Source organism: Elgaria multicarinata, chromosome 5, assembly GCF_023053635.1.
Source record: "Elgaria multicarinata webbii isolate HBS135686 ecotype San Diego chromosome 5, rElgMul1.1.pri, whole genome shotgun sequence".
Classification (NCBI taxonomy): Eukaryota; Metazoa; Chordata; class Lepidosauria; order Squamata; family Anguidae; genus Elgaria; species Elgaria multicarinata.
Window position 1 is genome coordinate 89,587,758 of NC_086175.1, and position 23,244 is coordinate 89,611,001.

Consider the following 23,244-nt stretch of genomic DNA (forward strand, 5'->3'; position numbering starts at 1 on the left):
TAAACTTCTCCTGGATACGAAAACCATTGACATATATGTCCGTCTTTTACCAACTCTTCTCTCATTTTTAATTTGGTCTCTCCTTCGGTTGTCTCCAGGACATCCCTATATTTTAACTATTTATGTCCACTCGATAGTTCTCTTCTGAAAAAATCTTCTTGAGCCGACCACCACACTGGAATCTTCTAACATAATCTCGATTTGTATTTCTTCCATACATTCAAAATAGACCTTCTAACAAAATGATTGTTAAAGTCCACATTGACCTTTGCTTTCTCATACCACAAATATCCTTGCTACCCAAATCTTATATCATGCCCCTCCAACTCTAATAGCCATCTGTTCTCCAACACTACCCATTCTTTCATCCACACCAAGCAACTTGCATAGAAATACAATTTCAGATCGGGTAGTCCCAAACCTCCTCTTTCTTTGGCATCTTGTAGAATTTTAATTTTTATTCTTGATTTTTTACCTTGCCAAATAAATCTAGAAATGGATACTGTTAAATGGATACTGTTGTTTTTATACTGTTTTTATGTTTTTTAATTTTTTGTATACTTTTAATGTTTATTATTTTTAATTGTTGTAAACCGCCCAGAGAGCTTCGGCTGTGGGGCGGTATATAAATGTAATAAATAAATAAAGAAATATAAATAAATAAATAAATCTCTATGCCATTGCTTGAATGGTACATTCCCTTTTACAATAGGTATTGTTTGGAACAGAAATAACATTTTCGGCAAAACATTAATTTTTATTGTGGCAATTCTTCCCAACAGTGATAACCTCAATTTCTCCCATTTAGCTAGGTCCTCTTTAATTTCATTCCATATTTTCACATAATTATTAGCATATAACATACAGTTCATATTTGTCAGCACAATTCCCAAATATTTAACCTTTTTCTCTATTTTAAAGCCCGTCCTCTCTATCAGCTTTCTTTGTTCTTGTATATTCATGTTCTTGGTTAATATTTCCGTTTTCTGTTTATTAACCCTAAACCCTGCTACTGCACCAAACTCTTAAAGTTTACTCATCAGGGTCTCAACTCCTTTTAGAGGGTCCTCCAGTATGATAACCAAATCGTCTGCAAAGGCCCTCAATTTGTATGCCTCTTTTTTAAGCCTTACTCCACCAATTTGTTCATCTTGTCTTATGTCCCGGTTCAAAACCTCCAATACCATGATGAATAACAGAGGAGACAGAGGACAGCCCTGTCTTATCCATCTTTCTATATCACATGTGCTAGTAAGGTCTCCATTAACAATGATTTGCGCTTTCTGGTGGTTATAAATTGACTTCACCCATTTTATAAAGTTCTTACCTGAGTCCACTTGTTCTAGAACCCTAAACATAAAGTCCCAGTTCAAATTATCAAAGGCTTTCTCCGCATCTAAAAATATTAGTGCTGCTTGTCTTTCAGGATGTTTTTCTAGATATTCTATTATATTCAGCACTGTTCTATTATCTCTCAGATATCTTTTCGGTAGAAAGCCACTTTGGTCTTCATGGATGTAATCTTGTAAAATCTTTTTAAGCCTCTCTGCCAGAATTGCTGCAAATAATTTGTAATCATTATTAAGCAACGATATTGGCCTATAGTTCTTAGGGCTTTGCTAGACCTGCCGGGATAAGCCGGCAGGGAGGCGGAGCGATGGCGCGCTAACTTTAAAGCGTGCTACCCAGCCTCCTAGACGGCCAACGCGTAGGGACGATGCAAGCCCTGCAGCGTCGGCCATGGGGTTTTTTTGGTTAAAGGGGCCATGTGTGGCCCGAAGACTCCGGACCAGGTAAGTCCATTTTTTAAAAAAAATGAAGCCCCCCCTCCAAGCCCCCGGCCTTGCCCTGGCAGCGCCGGTCGCCTGCTTGTTTGGGCGGCGGCGCCCGGCGCTTGCCCGGGCAAGGCCCCCCCCTTGCCATCCCCGATGCCTGCTCTCCCCCCCCCGTCCTGCCAGGTCCGGCCTTCCCCCTGCCCCTCTCTTCCCCCCCCCCGGGCTGATGGGCACAGCGTTCGTAAGAGCGCTGTGCCAGGTCCGTGGCTTTTCGCGGCTACTCGCAAGTAGCCACAAAAAGCCACGGACCTTCCTAGACGTTTGGCAGCCCCGGCCTGAGGCCGGGCTGCGAAAAAGGCGCGCCATAAGCGACTTCGCTTATGGCGCATTAGAGGAGGCCTCAGTGCGGCCTGGGCTCAGATTCCCCTGTGCGTCATCTGGACGCACAGCAGGGAAACCGGGTCTCAAAGCGCGCTAAGGCCTCGTCTAGGAAGGCCCTTAGTCATCGTTGTATCTTATCCTTCCTTTGGTATCAGTGTAATATATGCTGTACGCCAAGAATCCAGTATCTTTCTACTTGTCAATATGGAGTTCATTGTCATTTGTAATGGCAGTAACAGTTCCTCTTCACACTTCTTATAGTATAGCCCCGATAGTCTATCTGGTCCTGGAGCTTTCCCCAATTTGATCTGTTTTACTTTCACCACCATTTCACACATTGTGATGGGTCCATTCATTCTCTGTTTTTGCTCTGCCATAAATTTCGGGAGATTTTGTTTTTCTAAATATTTATCCATCAACTCTATTGAAACCACCTGTCTCTTAAATAGATTGGTATAGTAAGAGTAAAAAACTTTCTGAATAGCCTTGGCCTCCGTAAATTCTACTCCACTCTCTTTTATTTTAATTATCATTTTCTTTTCTCTTTCTTTTCTCAGCTTATATGCCAACCATTTTCCCGATTTGTTTGCCGATTCAAATTCTCTCTGTTTCATATAGTCTAATTCAATTTGCATTTCTTTTGTCATCAGCAATGACACTTGCTGTTGTAACATTTTAATTTGTTGCATGAAGTTCTCCCTTCCTGGATGTCGACTTAGTTCTTGTTCTCTTTTTTTTATCTCATCCATTATTTTGTGCATCTTCTCCTCTCTTTTCCTTTTCAATTGACGATTCTGTTGGATAAATTGACCCCGCATAAACGCCTTACTGGCATCCCAAACCATATTCAACTCTGTCCCTTTATCCATATTCAATTCAAAATATTCTTTTAGTTTCTTCTTTATTTTTTCAGCTGTCTGGTTGTCATGCAATAACATTTCATTAAGTCTCCATCTAAATGCTGCACTGTCCTTCCTACAGTTCATCATTATTGGATTGTGATTTGAGAAAACTTTAGGTAAAATCTCTATTTTCTTAACTTTCATAAACAATCCTTTAGTTGTCAAAATCATATCTATTCTTGAGTGGGATTTATGCCTTTCTGGGGGGGAAAAGTGTATTCTTTGGATGAGCCATTTTGTAATCTCCATACATCCACCAACCCTAAATTGTCCATCAAATCAAAGAAACTTTTTGGCAGTTTTCCTTGGTTGCATTTTATATTCTTCTCTGATATTCTGTCCATCTGTGGTAAAATTACTCCATTCCAATCTCCCATCAAACACCAGTTCTCAAAATGTAACTCTGTCAACTTGGGCAACAGTCCTCCATAAAATTCTGCTTTACCGTCATTAGGGGCATATATTCCATAACTCTTATCTCAAATTTATGTAGACAGGGATATGCAGGATAAACTTGGGAGCCATGTTCTCAATGATGCAGTTTTTATTTGCTGACTACTGATTGTGGCTCCCTAATCTGTCCCATTGGCCCAACACAAGGTGCAAACACTTACGTTGTTGTTGTTGTTGCATTTATATCCTGCCTTTTTTTCCTCCAATGAACCCAAGGCGGTGTACATCCTCCTCCTCTCCATTTTATTTTCACAACAACAACCCTGTGAGGTAGGTTGGGCTGAGAGTTTGTGACTGGCCCAAAGTCACCCAGTGGGTTTCCATGGCCAAGTGGGGACTAGAACCCGGATCTCCAGACTCCCAGTCCAACACCTTAGCCACTACACCACACTGGCTCTCTATAGCGGTGTTGAAGTGCACTGACAACTGTTGGGGCCCATTGACACATACCATATACCACTTTCATACCACTGTATCCTGCTTGGTGTAGATTAGGCCTTAGTTATTTCCATTGCTAGCTATTTGCCATTGACCACTTGGGCAAGCCACTTTCATTTGCTGCCCATGTCTGTTTATACTGCAAGAGGATCTGTCTTTGCACTTTGCCCACTGCAGGGAGGCTCTAAAATCTGCTGGCATGTGCAAGCCAGCAGGTTCTAATCAGGGTCCTCCCCACACGTTCATATGAGTACAATGCTCGCTGAAACATAAATGTTCAAAGCTGCAGTTCAGTCTTGGCTGGAGACAGATGATGGCTTTTAAGTGAGTTGGATAGAGGCATCACTGCTTACGAGAGAGAGAGAGAGAGAGAGAGAGAGAGAGAGAGAGAGAGAGAGAGAGAGAGAGAGAGTCAAAGAGCTTTTGCAAGCTTTTGAAGCAATACAACAATGTGCAAATCTGATTATCAAGAGTGATAGCAGCACCACTGGACACACGGCGTCCCTATTTTCTCACCTTCAGCACTCTGAAAAAGCCATCTGTTTCCAGCTGTAGATGCTTGAAAAGAGGTAGGGAGATAACAGACTGTTCAGCAACCCTAACATTTTGCTTTGGGTTTGAGTGCGCAGCTATTTGAGGTATGCATTGAAAATTCAGGAGCAGTATGCTTAAGATAGGAAAGTTGTGCAAACACTAATGATAAAAATATGAGCTAAGGGCACACTCCACTAGGGCATTCTCCTGTGCCCTTCCCCACCGAAATCAATGGCAGCAGCCTAAAAGCACTCTTGCACAGTTTACATCAATTTCAGCAAGGCACACGCAGGTTTGTGCCCCAAAGAGTCACAGGAGAAGCCGACTATTCTTATGTTTAGCACAAAATGGCTGCGGGGGGTGGGGGGAGGGAATGGATGACGACACATTTTTAATTTCACATAGAACAGCTCAACTATAAAAACATTGGGGAGAATGAGTACTAAGAGCAGTTAGACAGATTTAGGTTTGGAGAAATTTGTCTCATAACCACGCACTCTAACACAGGCACTAACAAATATCTAGCCATAACATCTTACTCACACTTTTAAGCTGCTGCTTTGCTCAGATACGAATTTATGATCTTTTCAAACCAAGACTAAATGCATGAGTCCGGTGAATAAGACTTTTAAATAAATAGACCATCCATCACTGTAGTCCAATTGACAACTCTATTCCAGACCCAGGGGAGGAAACTAATAAACCTTTAGTTACTTTGCTATTGTTTTCCTAAAACAATTTGACTTCCTTTGCGATAGCCCCAAATTCCTTCATTAAAAATAGAGAGGCTGAGAGCCAAAGGAAGTGCTCAGCGACAGCCAAGTCACTGCTTACAATAAAGCCTTCTTAGGACCACATTTATATCCCAATCCTTGACGATGGGTCTGTAGGAGTCTGACAGCTGCTGGGGCATGTCATACGGCACTCAGAAGCTGGGAGACCCTACAGCCTGCTCCTTTCAGGGTTTTTGAGAACCTCCAGCCAACCAGCTGATACCAGACAAGAAGGCAGTGGAGTTCTCCAACAACCATCTGAACTTTCTTTATCCCAATTAAAGTGGCTTCCATCAGAGAAGGATCCCTGCTGGATACAAGCAGAGAAGGTATGTTTTTGCAAGTCTGAAAATTGACCTGAAAGCTATAAAATATTATTAGTAGCCTTCTCATTTCATGTTCCTATCCAAAATCTGCTGGAAAGAATAAATAAAAATTGTATTGGGTGGATTTTTGGTGGTGTTGTGCTATGCTTAAAAGCTTAGATAAACCAGCTTTAATTAATTTCATTGATTGATCTTGTAGTTTCTGTCCTACACTTGGTGTGCTGCATGGTTCTTTAAAAAATCACATATTATCCCAAGTTACACTTTTTGCTTTGTGAAAATGGGAAAAATTGAGTTCTTCTCTGCCTTGGCAGAAAGTCCCCAATGCAATCAGTGAGTTTACATTCAAGTGCCTCTGCATTGAATCACAGCCTTAACTCCATGGATGGTTGCATAAGATAATGGGGTAAAAAGTGAAATGGAGGTGAGTAGCAAGTATAAGTAGAGAAATTCTATGCAATTGCTATTTCAGAATTCACATCTCAATACCTTTTACTATTGAAAAGCCTTGTTTGTTGCCATTATGCAAATAAGATGGTTTTATTTCTCCCGTTACCTGTTGTACCTCTAAATGGCCTACGTTGGTGTGGGAGGGAGTCTCTTCTCTCTCAGAATGAAATGCTTCAGATAAGTAGAGGAATAAAAGAAAAGAAAAACTCCAGAAGCACAATGCTGCATAAAGTTCAATGCACTTAATGGCCAATGACTTAAATATTGTGCAGTTCAAGTATCAGCGGGAGGTTAGTCCGTGTGGACAATATCTGGTAGTTCACGTGCAGAATTAGTATGTAATAAGAAGCAGTCATCGCTTGACACTCTCTGAAATGTAGCAGCCCACATTTGACAATAGATGACAATTGATATGCGGTAGCAATCAATAGGCGATTGTTTATGATACACGAATTGAAATAGAGATTAGTAAATGTTAGATTACCTACATTCATTCGTCAAACCAACCGCCCCCACTCTCCTGAATTTTCAATAGTGATGTCAAATTTCAATTCTGAAATTCAGAGGTCACATTTTGAGGTGAAGTCTCGATTTTTAAATTTTGAGAAACTGACAGAATTTGAAATTTTCCAAAGTTTTGGGTTAGCTTTGTTGGTCTTGTGTAAAACTTCATATGCCTATTAAACATAAGAGCTGCTCATCTGTAGCATAGTTATAACTCTGATAGCTGAATGGCACTGAAATGAAGCACATCCCCTATATTATACCAATGAACAATGCCAAATCATTGCTCCAAAGTGTAACGGACTACAGCTCCCATCATCCCTAACCAGCAGGGCCATCCCAAATCAGGGTTGGCCATGCTGGCTGAGGATTATGAGAGTTGTAGTCCAACACATCTAGAGGAAACAAGGCTTTAATCAGTGACAGGATGAAAAAAGGAGGTGATGAAAAGAATCTGGTACCAGTTAAAATGCTCCAAAAAGAATGGAACTTTCTGTCACATATGATTGAAATAGCTGCTTTTCTGTGCAATGATTTGGCATTGTTCATTGGTACAATATAGGGGAAGTGGTTTATTTCAGAGCCATTGAACTATCAGAGTTAAATCTATACTATAGGTGAGCAACTCTTCTGTTTCAAAGGGATTAAAGGCTTTCCTGCCTGTTAACTGTCAAATATTTAGCCTATCAAATTTTTAATAACAGTGCAAACTTATGCATGTCTATTCAGAATCAAGTTCCATTGAGTTCAATGGGCCTTACTCCCAGGTAAGTGAATATAGGAGTGCAGCCTAACAGCACAATCCCATACATGTTTATTCAGAAGTAAAACTTTGGCTGCAATCCTATGCACACTTACTTAGCAGTAAGCCTCATTCAACATAATAAAACAAGGTATTTACAAGAAGGTGACAGGAGATCTGGCATAGCCTAGTGGTTAGGGCAGCCTTTCCCAAATCCTAGTATTCCTGACCATTGGCCATACTAGCTGGACCTGATGGGAGCTGAAATCCAAAATATCCAGAAGACACCAGGTGGGAGAGTGTCAGACTAGGGCTTGGTTCCGATTCCAACTCACTGGCCAATGACTATATCTCAGCCTGATCTACTTTACAGGGTTGTTCTGAGGATCAAATGCAGAGGGAACTATGTATGTTGCCTCGAGCCTTTTGGAAGAAAGATGGGATGTAAATCTAATTAATTAAATAAAATTAATAAATACATAAATGCAGTTTGAGGATATTTAATGAACTTCATTTCTTTGGTTTAATTTACATAGAAAGGAATGTATTGCTATGCTTTCCCCACTTCCCCAAACAGTGAGAAGTCCCAAGAGTTGCAGCACTTACCTCAGTTTGGTTTCCTTCAAAAAGCGACCACTGGGCACTTACGGCATTTTGCAATATTTGAGAACATACCAGTTGAGCATAGGTGGAGGTAGACAGCTTAAAACCTATAGCAGCACACTCTACAGTTCCACATCAGATCTCCAGAGAGAAGCAACTTCCTCAAAAGACTCTTTCCGAAGTTGCCATTTCCCAGCCTATCTAAGGCAATCTTTCTACAAAAATGCTTCTACTGCCTTTCAGATCACAATTAGCTTAGCTCATCCCCCCTCTAGCTGGACAGTGAGTTGGGGGTGAATAAGGGTGAGCCACTTCTCCAACCATCTCTTATTTCCCTAAGAAGAGTTATGGCTTGACAACTTTGCCACTGGCTGTTAAAGAACACTACAGCCATTCAGGCCTCCTCATGTTTAAACTCCCAAACAGAGGAACAGAGGAAGCTTCCTTAGACTGGTCCATCTAGGTGACCATATGACCAGATTTGTCCAGGTTTGCCCGGGGTTTTTGATGGCAAATCCGGGAGGGGGGGAAATCCGGATTTTTTTTCAAAGGGCAGCTCTAATGGGAATTAACAAAAATGCTTATAACTCCGTCATTTTTTAAGATAAAGACATGAAACTTGGGACAACGGTAGCTCTTAGGAAGGGCTTTAGTCATACCTAATTTGAAACAGATCCGTTCATCCATTGATTTTTTAGGATTTTTTTTTTAAATTGAGTTTTTTTAATTATTATTTTTAAAATCATCATTTTTAAAGACAAAGAGATGAAACTTTGTACCATGATAGGATTTAGGTAGAGCTTTAGCCACACCAAATTTGAAACAGATCTGTTCATCCATTGATTTTTTAGGAATTTTTTTAAAAAATGAGGTTTTAAAATTATTATTTTTAAAATTGTCATTTTTAAAGATAAAGAGCTGAAAGTTGGCACCATGAAAGCTTTTAGGTAGAGCTTTAGCTGTACCAAATTTGAAACAGATCTGGGGGCAGTAGCAAACCCTGTTAACAACAACAGCAGCTTGCAATGAGTGAAGATACAGTCAGAAAAGTGATTTGAGGGAAGGGGAGAATGTAACACACAGAGTATAGCAAAAGCTTCCAAGTACAGCAAAACCTACACAAGTAGGAGTGAGTGAAGTTAATTTCAGATACATTGAATCTCTCACTTGTTCTTTATTTCAGTGATTTTAACATTAAGATGTTACATAGAACAGATTTGTCTTAAATGTGTGCTGTAAAATCAGACATGTGACCAAGGCTATGTTTGGGTGGGCATGCCCCCTTGGTACAGGACACGCCCCCTTGGGGGCGACCATGTTGTCCTCCTTTTTGGTTTCCAAAATATGGACACCCTAATCTAGCCCAGTATTCTTGACACTGACTGGCAGCAGTGGCTCTCCAGGATTTCAGGCAGAATTGTTTCCTAGCCCTACCTGGAGATTCTGGTGACCAAACCTGGGACCTTTGGCATGCAAAGCAGCTGCTGTCCCACTGAGCCATGGCCCTGCCCTGTAATCCACCACAACAGTATTATTTGAGGACATCAACTTAAATCATTGCCTAAATCAAGAGGTGTACATATATAGTTGGGAACAATCCCAGTCACTTTTGGTTACCTGAGTCAGAGCAGAGAGTAGTGATGGAATGCCAATCATAAAAACTCACATTTTTAATTTTTGTTTTATTAGTTAACTATACTGCTGAATCATTGAATGCTTTTGGCCTCATGTCGTCATTCCATTTACATCTATTGTACAGAACTAATAATAAAATTTAAATGATTATTTTCCATATCTCTTTCTGGCTTCTAAGTCTAGGGTGATGTGGAGACAGAAAGAAATCCACACATATTTGTAAGGCAGTCCTTTCCAGTATAATATTCACCTCTTAGTTCAATGTACTTCAGCAAACTGAGTTCTCAAAACCATCTCCTGAACCACGTGGGCTTTGCAGTGGGAGTTCCTTTGGCCATGAGAAGACGGCTGCAGGCCAGAACTTCCCACCATCTGGAGAACTGTGCGGCCCTCCAGATGTTGTTGGAGTAAACTCCCATCAGCCCTAGCCAGCATAGCCAATGGTGAGGGATGATGGGAGTTGGCAGTCCAACAACATCTGGAGGACCACATGTACCCCATCGCTTCTGAAGGAGGACAGAGAGGGCCAGCCCTCCAAGTTTGGATAGCCTCCTATCAATTGCAGTGTAAGTGTCCCCTGTAATATGGGGGTTATAATGCTTGCCTACCTTAAAGAGTCATTATCGAAAATGTGGAGATAATGTTACAGATGGAAGAACTTTGGGCACTAAGGAAAAGTGCAATGTAAGAACTGTTATTCTATCACCTATGGATACTCCTGTTCCTCCAATCAATGGTGGATGGTGCCCATTGGGGCTGGTGGGGGGAGGACAGGGCAGCTGGCTCCCAATGTTCTACCGTCCTTGCCATGTGGAGCACTTCGAAACTGCATGCCAAACCTTAGAGCAAATGGACCTTGTTGTGGGGGGATCTTTCTGCCTCAAGTAGCTGGTGTACAGGTGGAGAAGTCCAAATATCAAGCTGCCGCTGCCGCAATCTACTCATGGAAGCCAACATAGAAGGACCTTCTTTTTATATTATGTCTCCCATCAGCCTCCAGAGGTTCCAAGGCCTCTCTTTTGGATAAGATCGTTGCATTTTTAATTATTCTGCTCTATGAGAAATATTTGATATATTTTCTAAAAATCCATAGTCGTGTCATTCTAGAGCCCAACATCTTCATCTCCCCCCCCATTCCATTCCCACCCCCCTGTCAATGTTATAGAGCTCTTCCTGTGTTTAGGTCCTGTGATCATTTTCCACAGCAGCTTTTCTCATGAGCCCCTCCTATCTTTAGCTCCCTGTCTACTCTGTCCTCCTTTTCTGCGAGCCTCATTCTTTTCCTCCTACTGTTCTTTGGGGTTCCTGTTTTTTCCCCCCAATTCAGTGCCTACTCTTCTACAGCCACCTTCTGCCTTTAGCTTCTCCGCCTGCAGGGAGCTCTTCTTATTCAGCTTTCCTGACTAGAGCTTCCCTGCCTATCTCCTCCTGTCCTTAGCTGGGGAAGAGAGGCTTTCTCCAGCCAAATTAAGAACACAAGAAGAGCCATGCTGGATCAGACCAAGAGTCCATTTTATCCAGTGTTCCGTTCATACAGTGGCCAACCAGCTGCCCACAGGAAAACCACAAGCAGGACATAAGTACAACAGCACCTTCCTGCTCATGTTCCCCAGCAACTGATATACAGATGCATATATTGCCTTTGATATTGGAGGTTGCACATAGCCATCATGATTCCTAGCCATTGATGGTCTTCTCCTCAATGAATTGACCTTTCACTGCTCCCAGAAGAAGCTTCAAGCTATTATTGCAAACTTCTCTCTAAGCAGTTAAATGTTTACACACGTTCTGTGACATCACAGCAGCTTAGGCCATCTGTGTGTGACACCTGTCTCTACCTTGCTGTCAGCCCATCACTGCAAAATCCATTACATTTTTGGACATTCTTGCCAGCTCCAAAAATGACTAAATGGACTGTGCTAGTCATCAAACTAAAATATAGAATAATGTAATGAATGTTTCTCTGCAAGGCAGATAATGTATTACAAATAGAAAGTGCCAATTGCCTGAGTTAATCCAGACACTTCACATGACTCAGCCAAAATGAGCCCATAGAGTTGTATTACAGATGTGCTCTTAAATATGTATGTGCCATGACTCCACAGGTTGTTCTTTACCCCTAGAAATCAAACACATACAAGAAAAGACAGGTATCAGATCTGGGGTTGGGGGCGTTGTTATGTGTTCTGTTCAATTCCCCGTACTTAGGTTTCATTTCTGTAGGAAAGAACCCGTTATAATAAAACGACATACTTTAAAAACAAACAAACATGTATTTGAGAATGGCTGAAGACATATCCTGTTTTATAAAATCCCATCTGCTTTGAAAATTTGAGAGACTGAACTGAAATTGCTGAGCAGGTGGAAATTGGGCCAGGTTCACAGAGTGGTAAGCGGCAGTAACTGCAGCCGAAACTCTCCCCACGGCCTGAGTTCAATCCCAGCTGGTTCTCAGGCAGCCGGCTCAGGTCGACTCAGCCTTCCATCCTTCCATGGTCGGTAAAATGAGTACCCAGCTAGCTGGGGGAAAGGGAACTGCGACTGGGGAAGGCAATGGCAAACCACCCCGCTACAAAGTCTGCCAAGAAAACATCAGCGAAAGCAGGCATCCCTCTATGAGTCAGCAATGACTCAAGTGCTTGCACGAGAGGTTCCTTTCCTTTCCTTCAAACCAAAATGGAGGCCATTCCTCACACTGAGGGATACACTGTGCCCTACTACTGGGCACAGTGAGGCAGCTGCCTCAGGCATCAGATTTGGGTTTCATCAAACGGCATCATATGGTTCAATATTTAATTTATTATTTTTGTATTTTTACTTCAAGAGACAGGGACTTGTGGGACTTTCTCCCTCACATGCCAGAATAAGGTGTGAACAGCCGTGGGTACTATGCACCTTCCATTGTGGGGAAGGGGGTATTTGCTAATTCACCTCAGGCAGCAAAATATCTTGGGATGGCTCTGCTAGGATCAACCAAACAGAAGTGAAGCAGGTTTACAAGCAGGCGGGCCAGTTGTCATTCCATCATCTTCTGGAGTAAAGCTCTTGCTCCCTTTTTGAAGTGCTGCCATTGGGGCTAGGTCCCAAATCTACATTCTCAATAGGCTATTTGTGTTGCAGATAGAGTCCAGAGACCTCTTATTCTATTTTTAACTTACAAATGTTTGTTTATATACATGTACATTCTCCCTACCCCTAAGCAAAGCATTCTTGGCAAAATAAGAGAGGTTCTGAACATTAGGAATTGGGCTTTGATTGGTTGAGCTTTCCAGAAGTAACAAGGGACAACCTACCTCCGGCCCACCCATAATAACCAACTCTCCCTTTTCCTTCTTTCTCAGAGAGCTCTGGTTTCATGAGGGGCATCACAGTCACACACTTTCAAAGGAAGCATGGTAGTGTCTAGTTCTTTGGGGAAGACTTGATGATTAGCACTTGTCTCCTGACAACTGAAAAGAACAGTGTTAAAAACCTGCGGTCAGATTTGAAAGACTGCAGGGAAGAAGTTGAAAAGGAGACCATAGAGGAAGGCTGAGAGGGGGCAGATTCTATAAAATGATTTTTTTAAAGGTGACTAGGAAAGGGGTGAGCAAGACAATGCCTGAAGAAGGAAGTGGAAGAGAAGAGAGAGAGCAACTATAAGTGAAGGAAAGGAGAAAAGCGAAGAAAGCCAAAAGAATGAAGGAAGTTGGTTAAAAGTACAGAGCAGAAAGTACTAAGACTCCATAGTGAATAACAAGGAGAACGAGTTATTTCAAGGAACAAGAGAAAACTTGGGTGAGTAAAATTGCTAGATATAAGAATTCCTCATTAAAAAATTGATTAGAGGGAGAGGGCGAAAACATTACAAATGAAGATGCAGTCTCCAGGCTTGAGCCAAAGAAATTTATACTCCTAGGAAAATTTGTGGCAATAAGTCAATAAAAATTGGGCTTAAGACTGTAAGAATTTGGGACTGACTTTCTTTAATTGGATTTGATTTAAATGCAGCCAAATTAACAACTATCAGCAATCTGGAGGTGTAATGGGAGCTCCTTCTTAGCCAAGATTTCAGCTTGTATCAAACTCACTGGAGCCAGAGATAGGCGAGAAGGGTACAATCCTTTCCTAAACAATCTTGGGGAGCTCATTGCTATGTACTTGGTGACATAAATCAGTTGAGGTTTCTTTTCCCTTGAGCACATGTTTGTATACTTTGGAATGTTATTCCTTGACCAATGGCATCAGTGGAGTCTGGTGGCTCCAATGCCAGTGGGGCAATAAATTTGCTCTGAGTTTCAAGCCACCTTGGATAGCTTGTTAAGAGTTCTGACTGGTTCTGACTGAACTCCGGAGCGGATTCACTGCCCTACTGACATCAGAGTCACCACACTTCACTGAATAGTGCACTTCTAATGTCAGAAATGAATACAGGCATATCCTTCTCTTTATAACTTTGTCCTTATCCATTTTAACGAACCCACAAGAATTAACCTTGTGTTGTGTTCCTTTCATTTGTCCATACTCTCTGGTGGTTTAAATTTTTGAACAGAAGGTTGATATTCAATAAATGAAGAAGTCTATAACCACTAGAGATACCCTTCGCTCTTATATAGGTGGATTCGTGTTGTTGTTGAATATTTTGTCTCAGTGTTTTAGTCTTTTAGTTTGAGCATTAGCATTTTGGGAAAGGTTTTTTGTTTTGTTTTTGGCTTCTTGCATGGTTTTGACATTGATAGCACAATCCTCTATATTTCTACTCAGAAACAAGTCTCTTTAAATTGAATGGTGCTTAATCCTGGTTAAGTGGGTATAGGATTGCCACCTTATACCCCCTGAAATGGGAGTTACTTCTGAGTAGAAATGTATAGGATTGCACTGCTAAATAATCTGATCATGTTGAGGATATACTGGTGGTGGTGATAATGATGTTTGCCTTCATACTTCAATAATCTTAGACAATCTGGCTAACCCAAAACTCTAGAAACCAAACATCTGATCCAAGGCTTATTTACTTGAAAGTAAATCCCACTTTATTAAATGAAACTTTGATAAGGATGGCAGCTCAAGACTGGAGGCAGGTTAGTGGGTCTTGCTAAAAGACATTTAAAAGGAAGTTGAAAGGAGGAGTCAAGAGGGCTAAATCCCTTCAAAATGCTTGGAGGTTACACAGAACCACAATAACAGAAGTTCAGCTGGAATGTATACCACAGGTTAGTAAAAGTAGCACCAAGTCCATGGTTAACAAGCAGTGTCAAGGAAGCTATTAGAGAAAAGAAGTCAGAAGTCTTGCCCAAACGAGGAAAACTAAAGGGAGCACAAGCTTGTACAAAGGAGATGTAAACAGACAATAACAGATGGAAAAAAAATCAAAGAACTGTTTCAGCATGTCAGAAACAGGAAACCAGTTAGGGAGGTAGTTGGACCATTGGATGATAATGGAGTTAAAGGAGTACTGAAGGAGAATAAGGATACTGCTGAGAAGTTGAATGAATTATTTTCATCTATCTTCACTGCAGAAGATATTGACCAACTGAAAGTCAATAAATCACCAAGTCCAGATGGTATCCACCTTAGAGTTCTTTAAATACTCAAGTATGAAATTGCTAATCTTCTAAAACAAACTGGTAATGTGTCTGTAAGATCAGCCTCTATACCAGAAAACTAGAGAAAGATCAATGTAATACCAGGTCCATGAAGGTAAATCTTGTTCCACTAACCTTTTAGAGATATTTGATAGTGTCATGAAACATTTGGACAGGAGTGCTCTAGTAGACATTGCTAACTTGGACTTCCAAAAGGCTTTTGATGAAGTCCCTCACCGTAGTCTCCTGAGCAAATTTAACAGTCATGGAATAAGAGGGGAAGTCCTCTTCTGGATCAGTAACTGGTTAAAGAACAGAAAGAAAGTGAATGAATAAATAGTAAATTCTTCCAGTGGAGGGATGTGAATGGTGGGGTCCCAGAGGGATCGGTATTGGGACCAATGCTTTTCAACTTACTCATAAAATATCTGGAATTAGAAGTGAGCTGTGAAGTGGCCAAGTGAAGTTCGCTGATGACATCAAATTATTTAAGGGTGGTTAAAGCAAAACAGGATTGCAAGATGCTCCAAATGGGCATCAAAATAGCACATACAGTTCAATGTAAGCAGGTGTAAAGTGATGCATGTTGGGGCAAAAAATCCCAATTTCAAGTATAAACTGAAGGGATCTGAGCTAGCAGTAATGAACCAAGAAAGAGATCTTGGGGTTGTGGTGGACAGCTCAATTAAAACGTTTGGCGGCTGTGAAAAAGGCCAATTCGATGTTGGGCATAATTAGGAAATGAAATGAAAATAAATTAGCAAATATCACATGCTCCTTATAGAAATCTATGGTGTAATCACACTTAGAATACTAAATACATTTCAGGTATTTTAAGAGAGGGAGAAAAATGTCTCCCTATCCACATTCCCCACACCATGCATACTTTTGTACACTTCTATTATGTCTCCGCTTAGCCTCCTTTTTCCCCCCAAGACAAACAATCCCAGTTGTTGTAACCTTTTCTCACAGGGGAGATGCTCCAGCCCCTTAATCATGTTAGTTGCCCTTTTCTGCACTTTTTCCAGCTCTATAATATCCCTTTTTAGGTGTGGTAACCAGAACTGTACATAGTCAGTGTGATCACACCCTAGATTTGCATAAAGGCAGTTTGATACTGGCAGTTTTATTCTCAATTCCTTTTCTTATAATACCTAACATGGAGTTTGCCATCTTTGCAGCGACTGCACACTGGGCTGACATTTTCATCGCGCTGTCCACCACAACCCCAAGACCTCTTTCTTGAGATATTATGAGATATTATCCCATATACTGTATACATATTCCAAATGAACACATGAGTGTGAAGGCTCTGAGGTTGTGTATGTACATATCAGGAGTGCAGAATGCCAGGGCCAAGGCCAAATCCAGCCCTCCAGGGTTCCCCAGATGGCCATGCCCCCTTTCCCTGGCCCTCCCCACTCCTCTCCCCCCCAACCCCGCAACTACAGATCATTTGGTGTTTTCCCAGCTCTTTGCAGTTTTTTTCCTCCTTTCTAAAGGATTGAAATGCTTCTCCCAAGCAGTAAGAGCTTTCGGCTAAAATATGCAGGTACTTTTGGCCACACCCCTTTTGGCCTTTGGCCTTCAGCCCTGCCCACCACTAGAATGCAGGCCCTGAGAGCTTCTCCGATATGATATGCAATCCATTTGTCTGAAAAATGTCGCAGGAAACTGCTGCACTGGCCCATAGGGGAAAATTCAAAATCAACAGTAGGGTATGACTTTTATTAGGATCACCTAAATGGTGACAAAGAAGGGAGCAAGCTTTTCAGTTCATTGGAACACATCAGGGTGTGACATAAAACATAGAAGCAAAACAAAAAAGAGCAGGTGGAGAATAGGCTGTTACAGGGCAAGATAATGACTGTTTCATGGTGGGATTCACGGCAGGGCAGGATTTGAGCTTGTGTCTCCTGACTGATTTCCCAACACTAACCATTCTGCCGCATGAGAGGTGTTGCACAGGCTTAATTAGGAAACGTCACGCCTAGTGCAAAAACGTCAAGTTGCACTGAACTCTATAGGGATGTTTGCTCTCCTGCTGAAAAGATGCGGTGGGGGTGGGGTGGGGACAGCACTTACTCTAGCACTAATTGAAATACACGGGCTCCCTTGTTGAAGAAGTGATCAGGAGGAAAGGAAACTGTGGTAGTCCTTATATTAGCAAAGCAGGAGATAAATTTTAGGTAGTGCACTACATCTAAAATCAAAAAAACCCAAGCTGAGCAGTCTTCACCCTAAATTGTTCTAGTATACTGGGAGAATTCCCTAAGAATGCAGAGCTCTATATAGTGAGTTCCAGGGTCGCTTGGGAACTATGCAAAGTATTCTCACTGCTCCAAGTATCACATTATTTTACTACTTACATTTTATTTTTCCCCCTGTACTTTGCCCTTGGGAATGTCAGTACTGTGCTGGAAGGAATTTGAAGCATACCAGAATATGAAACCATTCAACTTCCAGTTCTTTTCTCTTTGGCCTGTAGGTGGATTTCAACACATCCTTCTCTGCTGTCCTTGTCTCCTTTGTCCCAGGACTCTGAAGGAATGAATAGTTATGTGCATGGTGGTGCACATACCTTGGGTGAGGTGTTAGGATGAAGAAGAGCCCCAAAGATGGGACATAGGGCAGCAGGCTTTGGAGAACAGGCACAAAAAGAAGTAAATTTCTTTCTTATGACTGAACCAGCAATTTTTTCTCCCCTCCTTTAGAAACTTTTTTTAAATTTGAACGTCCCAAAATGCAAATTTTGGTATGAGCAAACCATCTTGGTTCCTTCTACTTCCATAAAAATTAAAAATTCAGTGGTGTTGGGTCAGTACCCATGGACAAACCACAAAAATGTGAAGTTTCACTTTCCTAGCTAATCTGCAAGATGGTTAGCATGTGGGTATATTGTAACATATAAGTAAGAAACATCTACTTTTTTATCTAAAACAGTAGCGGGCAGAAGTTAGCTCTCTGGACACTTCAACTCCCAGAAGCCTTTGACATGATAGCCAATTGTCAGGAATGCTGGAAGCTGAAGTCCAAAACATCTGAACATCTACCTTCTGCCCACTCCTGATTTAACAGATTAGGACGAAGATTCAGATCTACTAGTAGATCACTGGATTATTTCCAATAGATTTGCAAGGTTTCCTTGACTGCTAATTGTTTAACAAGAGCGACCATATTTTTCCTCTCTCTAAATTAGGCTGTTAGTATGCCTGATCTGTAGTAACTCAAATGTGGATTTGTACTTGTGTATATACAGATCATGCCAGTTTATGACTAATGAAGGAGTCATTGTTCTACCATTTTGCATCTGGCTTTCTGCCCCCAAGGCACTCATCCTGTTTGACGGACGTTGGGGTTCCAGTAAAGAACACAGTGAGTTAATCTTGCTGCAAGTCTGAAATCTGGTCACACCTATATTATTATTATTATTATTATTATTTATTTATTTATATAGCACCATCAATGTACATGGTGCTGTACAGAGTAGAACAGTAAATAGCAAGACCCTGCTGCATAGGCTTACAGTTCTCTACATTATGTCCTTTTCTCATACTCTAGGTTGGGGTAGGCAGCTTGTGGCCCTATAGATGTTTTGGCCTACAATTCCCTTCAGCCTTAGCAAGCATAGCCAATAGTGAGGAATCATGGGAGTTGTAGGCCAAAACAACTGGAAGTCCACAAGTTGCCCATCCCTGCTCTAGGTTGTAGGGCTAGAAACGCATCCAAGACCTAACTTGAGGATGAGGGAGCTACGTATGTCTCTTTCCCTCCAACCTGGAAGCTGGATTTGGAGATGAGCACACACAAAAGGTGTTCCATGGTCCCTAGAGGCTATTGTGGCAAAAATATTTGAGAACTAGAGCCCACTTTGTTTGCTGCATGGTATGTTATCCATAGTTGGGCTACAAACACACAGAACAAGACTAGGCCCTAGTCACTTGGTGGGGGAGCAGGGGACAGGCAGAGAATGGTAAACTGTTAATCCAAAAGGCCATGGAATGCAAGAACTTCTATGCAAACCTCAAATGTTTTATAGAATGCCAAGAAATCTATAAGAGGTCCTCTTGAGGCCAATATCACACTATAGTTTTGTCACTAATGCTTTCTTCCCGTTTGCTGCCTGCAATTATCCCGCTGGGTCTCTCTTTTTAGCAAAATCTCCCTATCCCTGGCTGCAACTTGAGGGCTTGGGAAATACAGCTTGGGAAAATGAAGTTGCAGTCTTTTGTTTCCACTGCACTAAAATGATGCCAATATTTCCTAATCTCTCTCAGTTCAAACATATTATTTGGCTGTCCTCACGTGTGTATCCAACACCTCCCAATTTAGTACCAGCCATAAGATTTACATGCTTAGTTATGTGCCAGTTAACTCGGCTTTGAAGACCCTGATAAAGATACTAAGTAAAACTAGGCCTAACACCAATCTGGGCAGCAGCCTCCTGTACTCTCACACCCAAGGTCATTATCTGCCACTTAGCATTATCCTTCGGTATATTTTTCAGTATATTCAGCATTCATAAACATGGATGTGCTGTTGCACCATGTCCTGCTTGTTCGTCCCTGGCCGATGGCTGGTTGGCCACCGTGTGAACAGAGTGCTGGACTAGCTGGACCCTTGGTGGAGTGGGGACGGGGGAATAGTGCTAGCTTGTTGGGGTCTGCTATTTATATCACAGTGGATCCCATTTCAGGTAGGCCTCCAAGTTCAAAACAAAAACTATGAAAGTTTCTTGGCTCTCCCAAGGCAGAGAACAGGAGTTCATACAATGGCATTTGGATCACAACATACAGATGCGTAGACTCCCACTTTCAAATTAACTTCTTTAACTCAACGTTGTGTTGTGTTCCTTTGTTGGCCACCTTGAAGCTGGGCCATTTTGAGAACAGAATCCTTAAGCACAGGCAAAATGAACAAAATCAGCGGGGAGTTTGAGGTTATAGCACAGCGAACGCATTGTAAATTGGCCATCCATCTACTCAAGCTACGCCTAACAGAGACATGGGCCCAAGAAAGGCTTTTGTAAGATAGTACTTGTGATATGCTAACAGTATTTATATGCTAACAGTATTGATATGCTAACAGTATTTTTAACAGGATTTCGAAGTTTAGGCTACAATTCTGTGCCCAGTTTCCTGGAAGTAAGCTCCTTTGGAGTCAATGGGACTTACTTCTGAGTAGACATGAAGAGGATTGTGCTGTTAATCAGCCTCATGCTGATTTACCTGTATATGTGTATTGGCAGAGGGGAGGATATGAACAAATGAGGCTGAAATAAGCTGAATAGGCTGAATAGGCTGGAAAAAAGGCATTTCTTAACTTTATCAATATACTTTGACTCATTCGTCCCACTTCACAATACTGTATTGGCATAATGTAATACTTTATTCAGAGAGAAACTGCCTTTATCTCTTTCCATGCTTAGTTTTGTGGCATTTTTCGAGCCTATTCAGTGCCACTCCTTTTACAACCGAAGTGTTATGTGTTGGTAACCATTTCTTCTTCACTATAACTCACTCTTTCTTGCTCTCTTTCTCCAGAGGTCAGCCTCCCCGTTGAACAAAAATGGGCGACTGGAGCTTCCTGGGAGAATTCCTGGAGGAAGTCCACAAGCATTCCACAGTGGTGGGGAAAGTGTGGTTGACTGTACTCTTCATCTTCCGGATGCTTGTTCTGGGCACAGCAGCAGAGTCCTCCTGGGGCGACGAACAATCTGACTTCATGTGCGACACCCAGCAGCCTGGTTGTGAGAACGTCTGCTATGACAAAGCTTTTCCTATCTCCCACATCAGGTACTGGGTCCTTCAGATTATCTTTGTCTCCACGCCTTCCCTGTTGTACATGGGCCATGCAATGCACACTGTGCGTATGGAGGAGAAGAGGAAACTTAAGGAAGCTAAAGAAGGATCCAAGGCAATCCAGAACAAGAGCGACATTTTTCACCAGCAGGAGTACCCAGCACCAGAGAAGGCGGAGCTGTCCTGCTGGGATGAGCCCAGTGGGAGGATCATCCTTCAAGGCACTTTGTTGAACACCTATGTCTGTAGCATTTTAATCCGTACCACCATGGAAGTAGCCTTCATTGTAGGTCAGTACATGCTCTATGGCATCTTCCTTGATACCCTCTATGTTTGTAAACGGCACCCCTGCCCTAATCCAGTCAACTGCTATGTTTCTCGGCCAACAGAGAAGAACATCTTCATCGTCTTCATGCTTGCTGTGGCGGCCCTGTCCCTCTTCTTAAGCCTAGCTGAGTTGTATCATTTGGGATGGAAAAAAGCCAAGCAGAAGTTCTCCCGTCCTTGTAAAAACAGCCTAAACTCAGCTGACGGCAAACTGGAGGCAGACTCCCAAGCCAAGGTAGGGCGAAGCTGCACCCCTCCTCCTGATTTTAATCAGTGTGTGGCCAACCCTGCAGGGAAGTATATCAGCCCCTTCAATAACAAAATGGCCTCTCAGCAGAACACAGCCAACTTTGCTACCGAGATGGTTCACAACCAAGATGATGCCGTTGGAGAAAGGCCATTTATCCAAGCTAACTATACACAGGATCCCCAGACCAACAACAGTTCCGCCCCCAGCCTGCTTCCCAATGGCTACTTACATGAGAAATGCAGGTTCAGCAAAACCAGTCGCACCAGCAGTAAGGCTCGGTCGGATGACTTGTCGGTGTGAATTGCTTTCAGCGAGGGTAAGAGGAAGAGAAGACCTACCATTTAGCTGTTGAAATCCTGTCAGTCTGTGGTTTGGTTCAACTGTCCAGTTCATTTTTAAGTGAATGGCCTGACATGTCCTGAAAAGGTCCAGAAAGAATCTTTCAAAGCTTCTTTCACGCTTGGAGTCCATTTTTGTTCAGAAAGGAGATTGATCCCTTTCATAATAAATAATAAACAAGTTTTTGGCTACTACCTGGCATTCTTTGGAAGAGCTGAAGGCTAAATCTACTCAAAGTATACCTAGCCCTACACTTTTAAACTTTAACCATTATGACTTCCCCATGGCATGGGGTTTGTAGATTCATGACAGTCTTTGTCCCGAGACTTTTTAATGGACTACATTTCCCAGGAATTCTTGATTGGACTTAGGCTGGTTTCAGTGGGTGGTAATTTAGATTGATCCTCCATGGCAAACTTGTGGACTTGAACCACTTGTTATTTAATAGGGGTGGTGCCATTGATATATATTATGACATTCATCATTTCTATCCTCTCAGTTAAAGCTCAAGCGCTGACTTGCTGAACCGAACATCAAAGATGAGGCTGGTTCTCATTTGCAGCCTTCCCATTGGGCGGTACCTTTGCTACTCTGTTACTCTTTGGGAAACATTTTCAGAAATTTTACAAATGCACCAAGGGGCGGCTTCCCTCCTCCTCCTCTTCCTCCTGGAAAAGTGAAATATTGTCTATTTCTCCTCATCTGTTTTCTAGACCCCACCAACCACACCAGCTTGTCATGCCAAGTAAATGTGCAATGAATTGTACTTGAATTTTTGATATATCTGTCCGTCTGTCTGTCTGTAACTACTTTTGAATGCTGAATAGCCTCATAGTACTAACACTGGCTCAGTAAGGCAGTAACTGAAGTTACTTATTAGAGTTTGTTTCAGCAGAAATACTTACACGATGGAAACAATATTTCCCATGGAAAAGAATACTCTAATAAAGCAACTCTGTGTGGCAAAGCACACTGATACATCGCGGGTTTTAACATTTTGTACTCTTTAATCCATGCTTAATCTTAAGGGTAGTGATGTTGGGTATAAAGAACTGAGCTACCCAGCAGGAATACACCCAGGAGCGAAAAGGGGCGTGGAGTATTGGGAGGACTATCCAACATCAATGCTAGAGCATTGTGAATGATTCCAGGGCTCAAACCAGCTCATTTCAGGAAGCCAGACAGGCAGGATGAGATATGAACTCTGGTTGGAACAACAGTCATAGTTGGGCAGTTAAAGAATTATTATGTGTTATTACTGTTATTATTATATTTATTTGCATCCCACCTTTTTCCCAGTGCTGGGCCTCAAGGCGGCTTTACAAAATTAAAACAAATACAATTAAAACAGACAAATATAGAAATATACCAAAGTTAAAAATATAATTAAATGTGGTTCAATATTAAAACATTTAAAATACAAATAACATTTAAAATAAATAAGTAA

General features: G+C 41.8%; 1 protein-coding gene across 3 annotated transcripts; it reads left to right on the top strand.

Annotated features, from left to right (window-relative positions):
* The first annotated feature begins 5,397 nt into the window (after positions 1 to 5,397).
* On the top strand, positions 5,398 to 22,969 carry GJA5 (gap junction protein alpha 5). Of its 3 annotated transcripts, none has more exons than XM_063127600.1 (3): positions 5,398 to 5,585; positions 20,624 to 21,774; positions 22,297 to 22,969. In XM_063127600.1, the coding sequence occupies exon 2, from the start codon at positions 20,649 to 20,651 to the stop codon at positions 21,756 to 21,758; it is 1,110 nt and encodes a 369-aa protein (XP_062983670.1). In that variant the 5' UTR covers positions 5,398 to 5,585; positions 20,624 to 20,648; the 3' UTR covers positions 21,759 to 21,774; positions 22,297 to 22,969. The 3 variants fall into 3 exon arrangements, with proteins under 3 accessions (XP_062983670.1, XP_062983671.1, XP_062983669.1); XM_063127601.1 differs by lacking the exon at positions 22,297 to 22,969 and having other exon boundaries at positions 20,624 to 21,171; positions 21,271 to 21,990; XM_063127599.1 differs by lacking the exon at positions 22,297 to 22,969 and having other exon boundaries at positions 20,624 to 21,990.
* Positions 22,970 to 23,244: the final 275 nt, after the last annotated feature.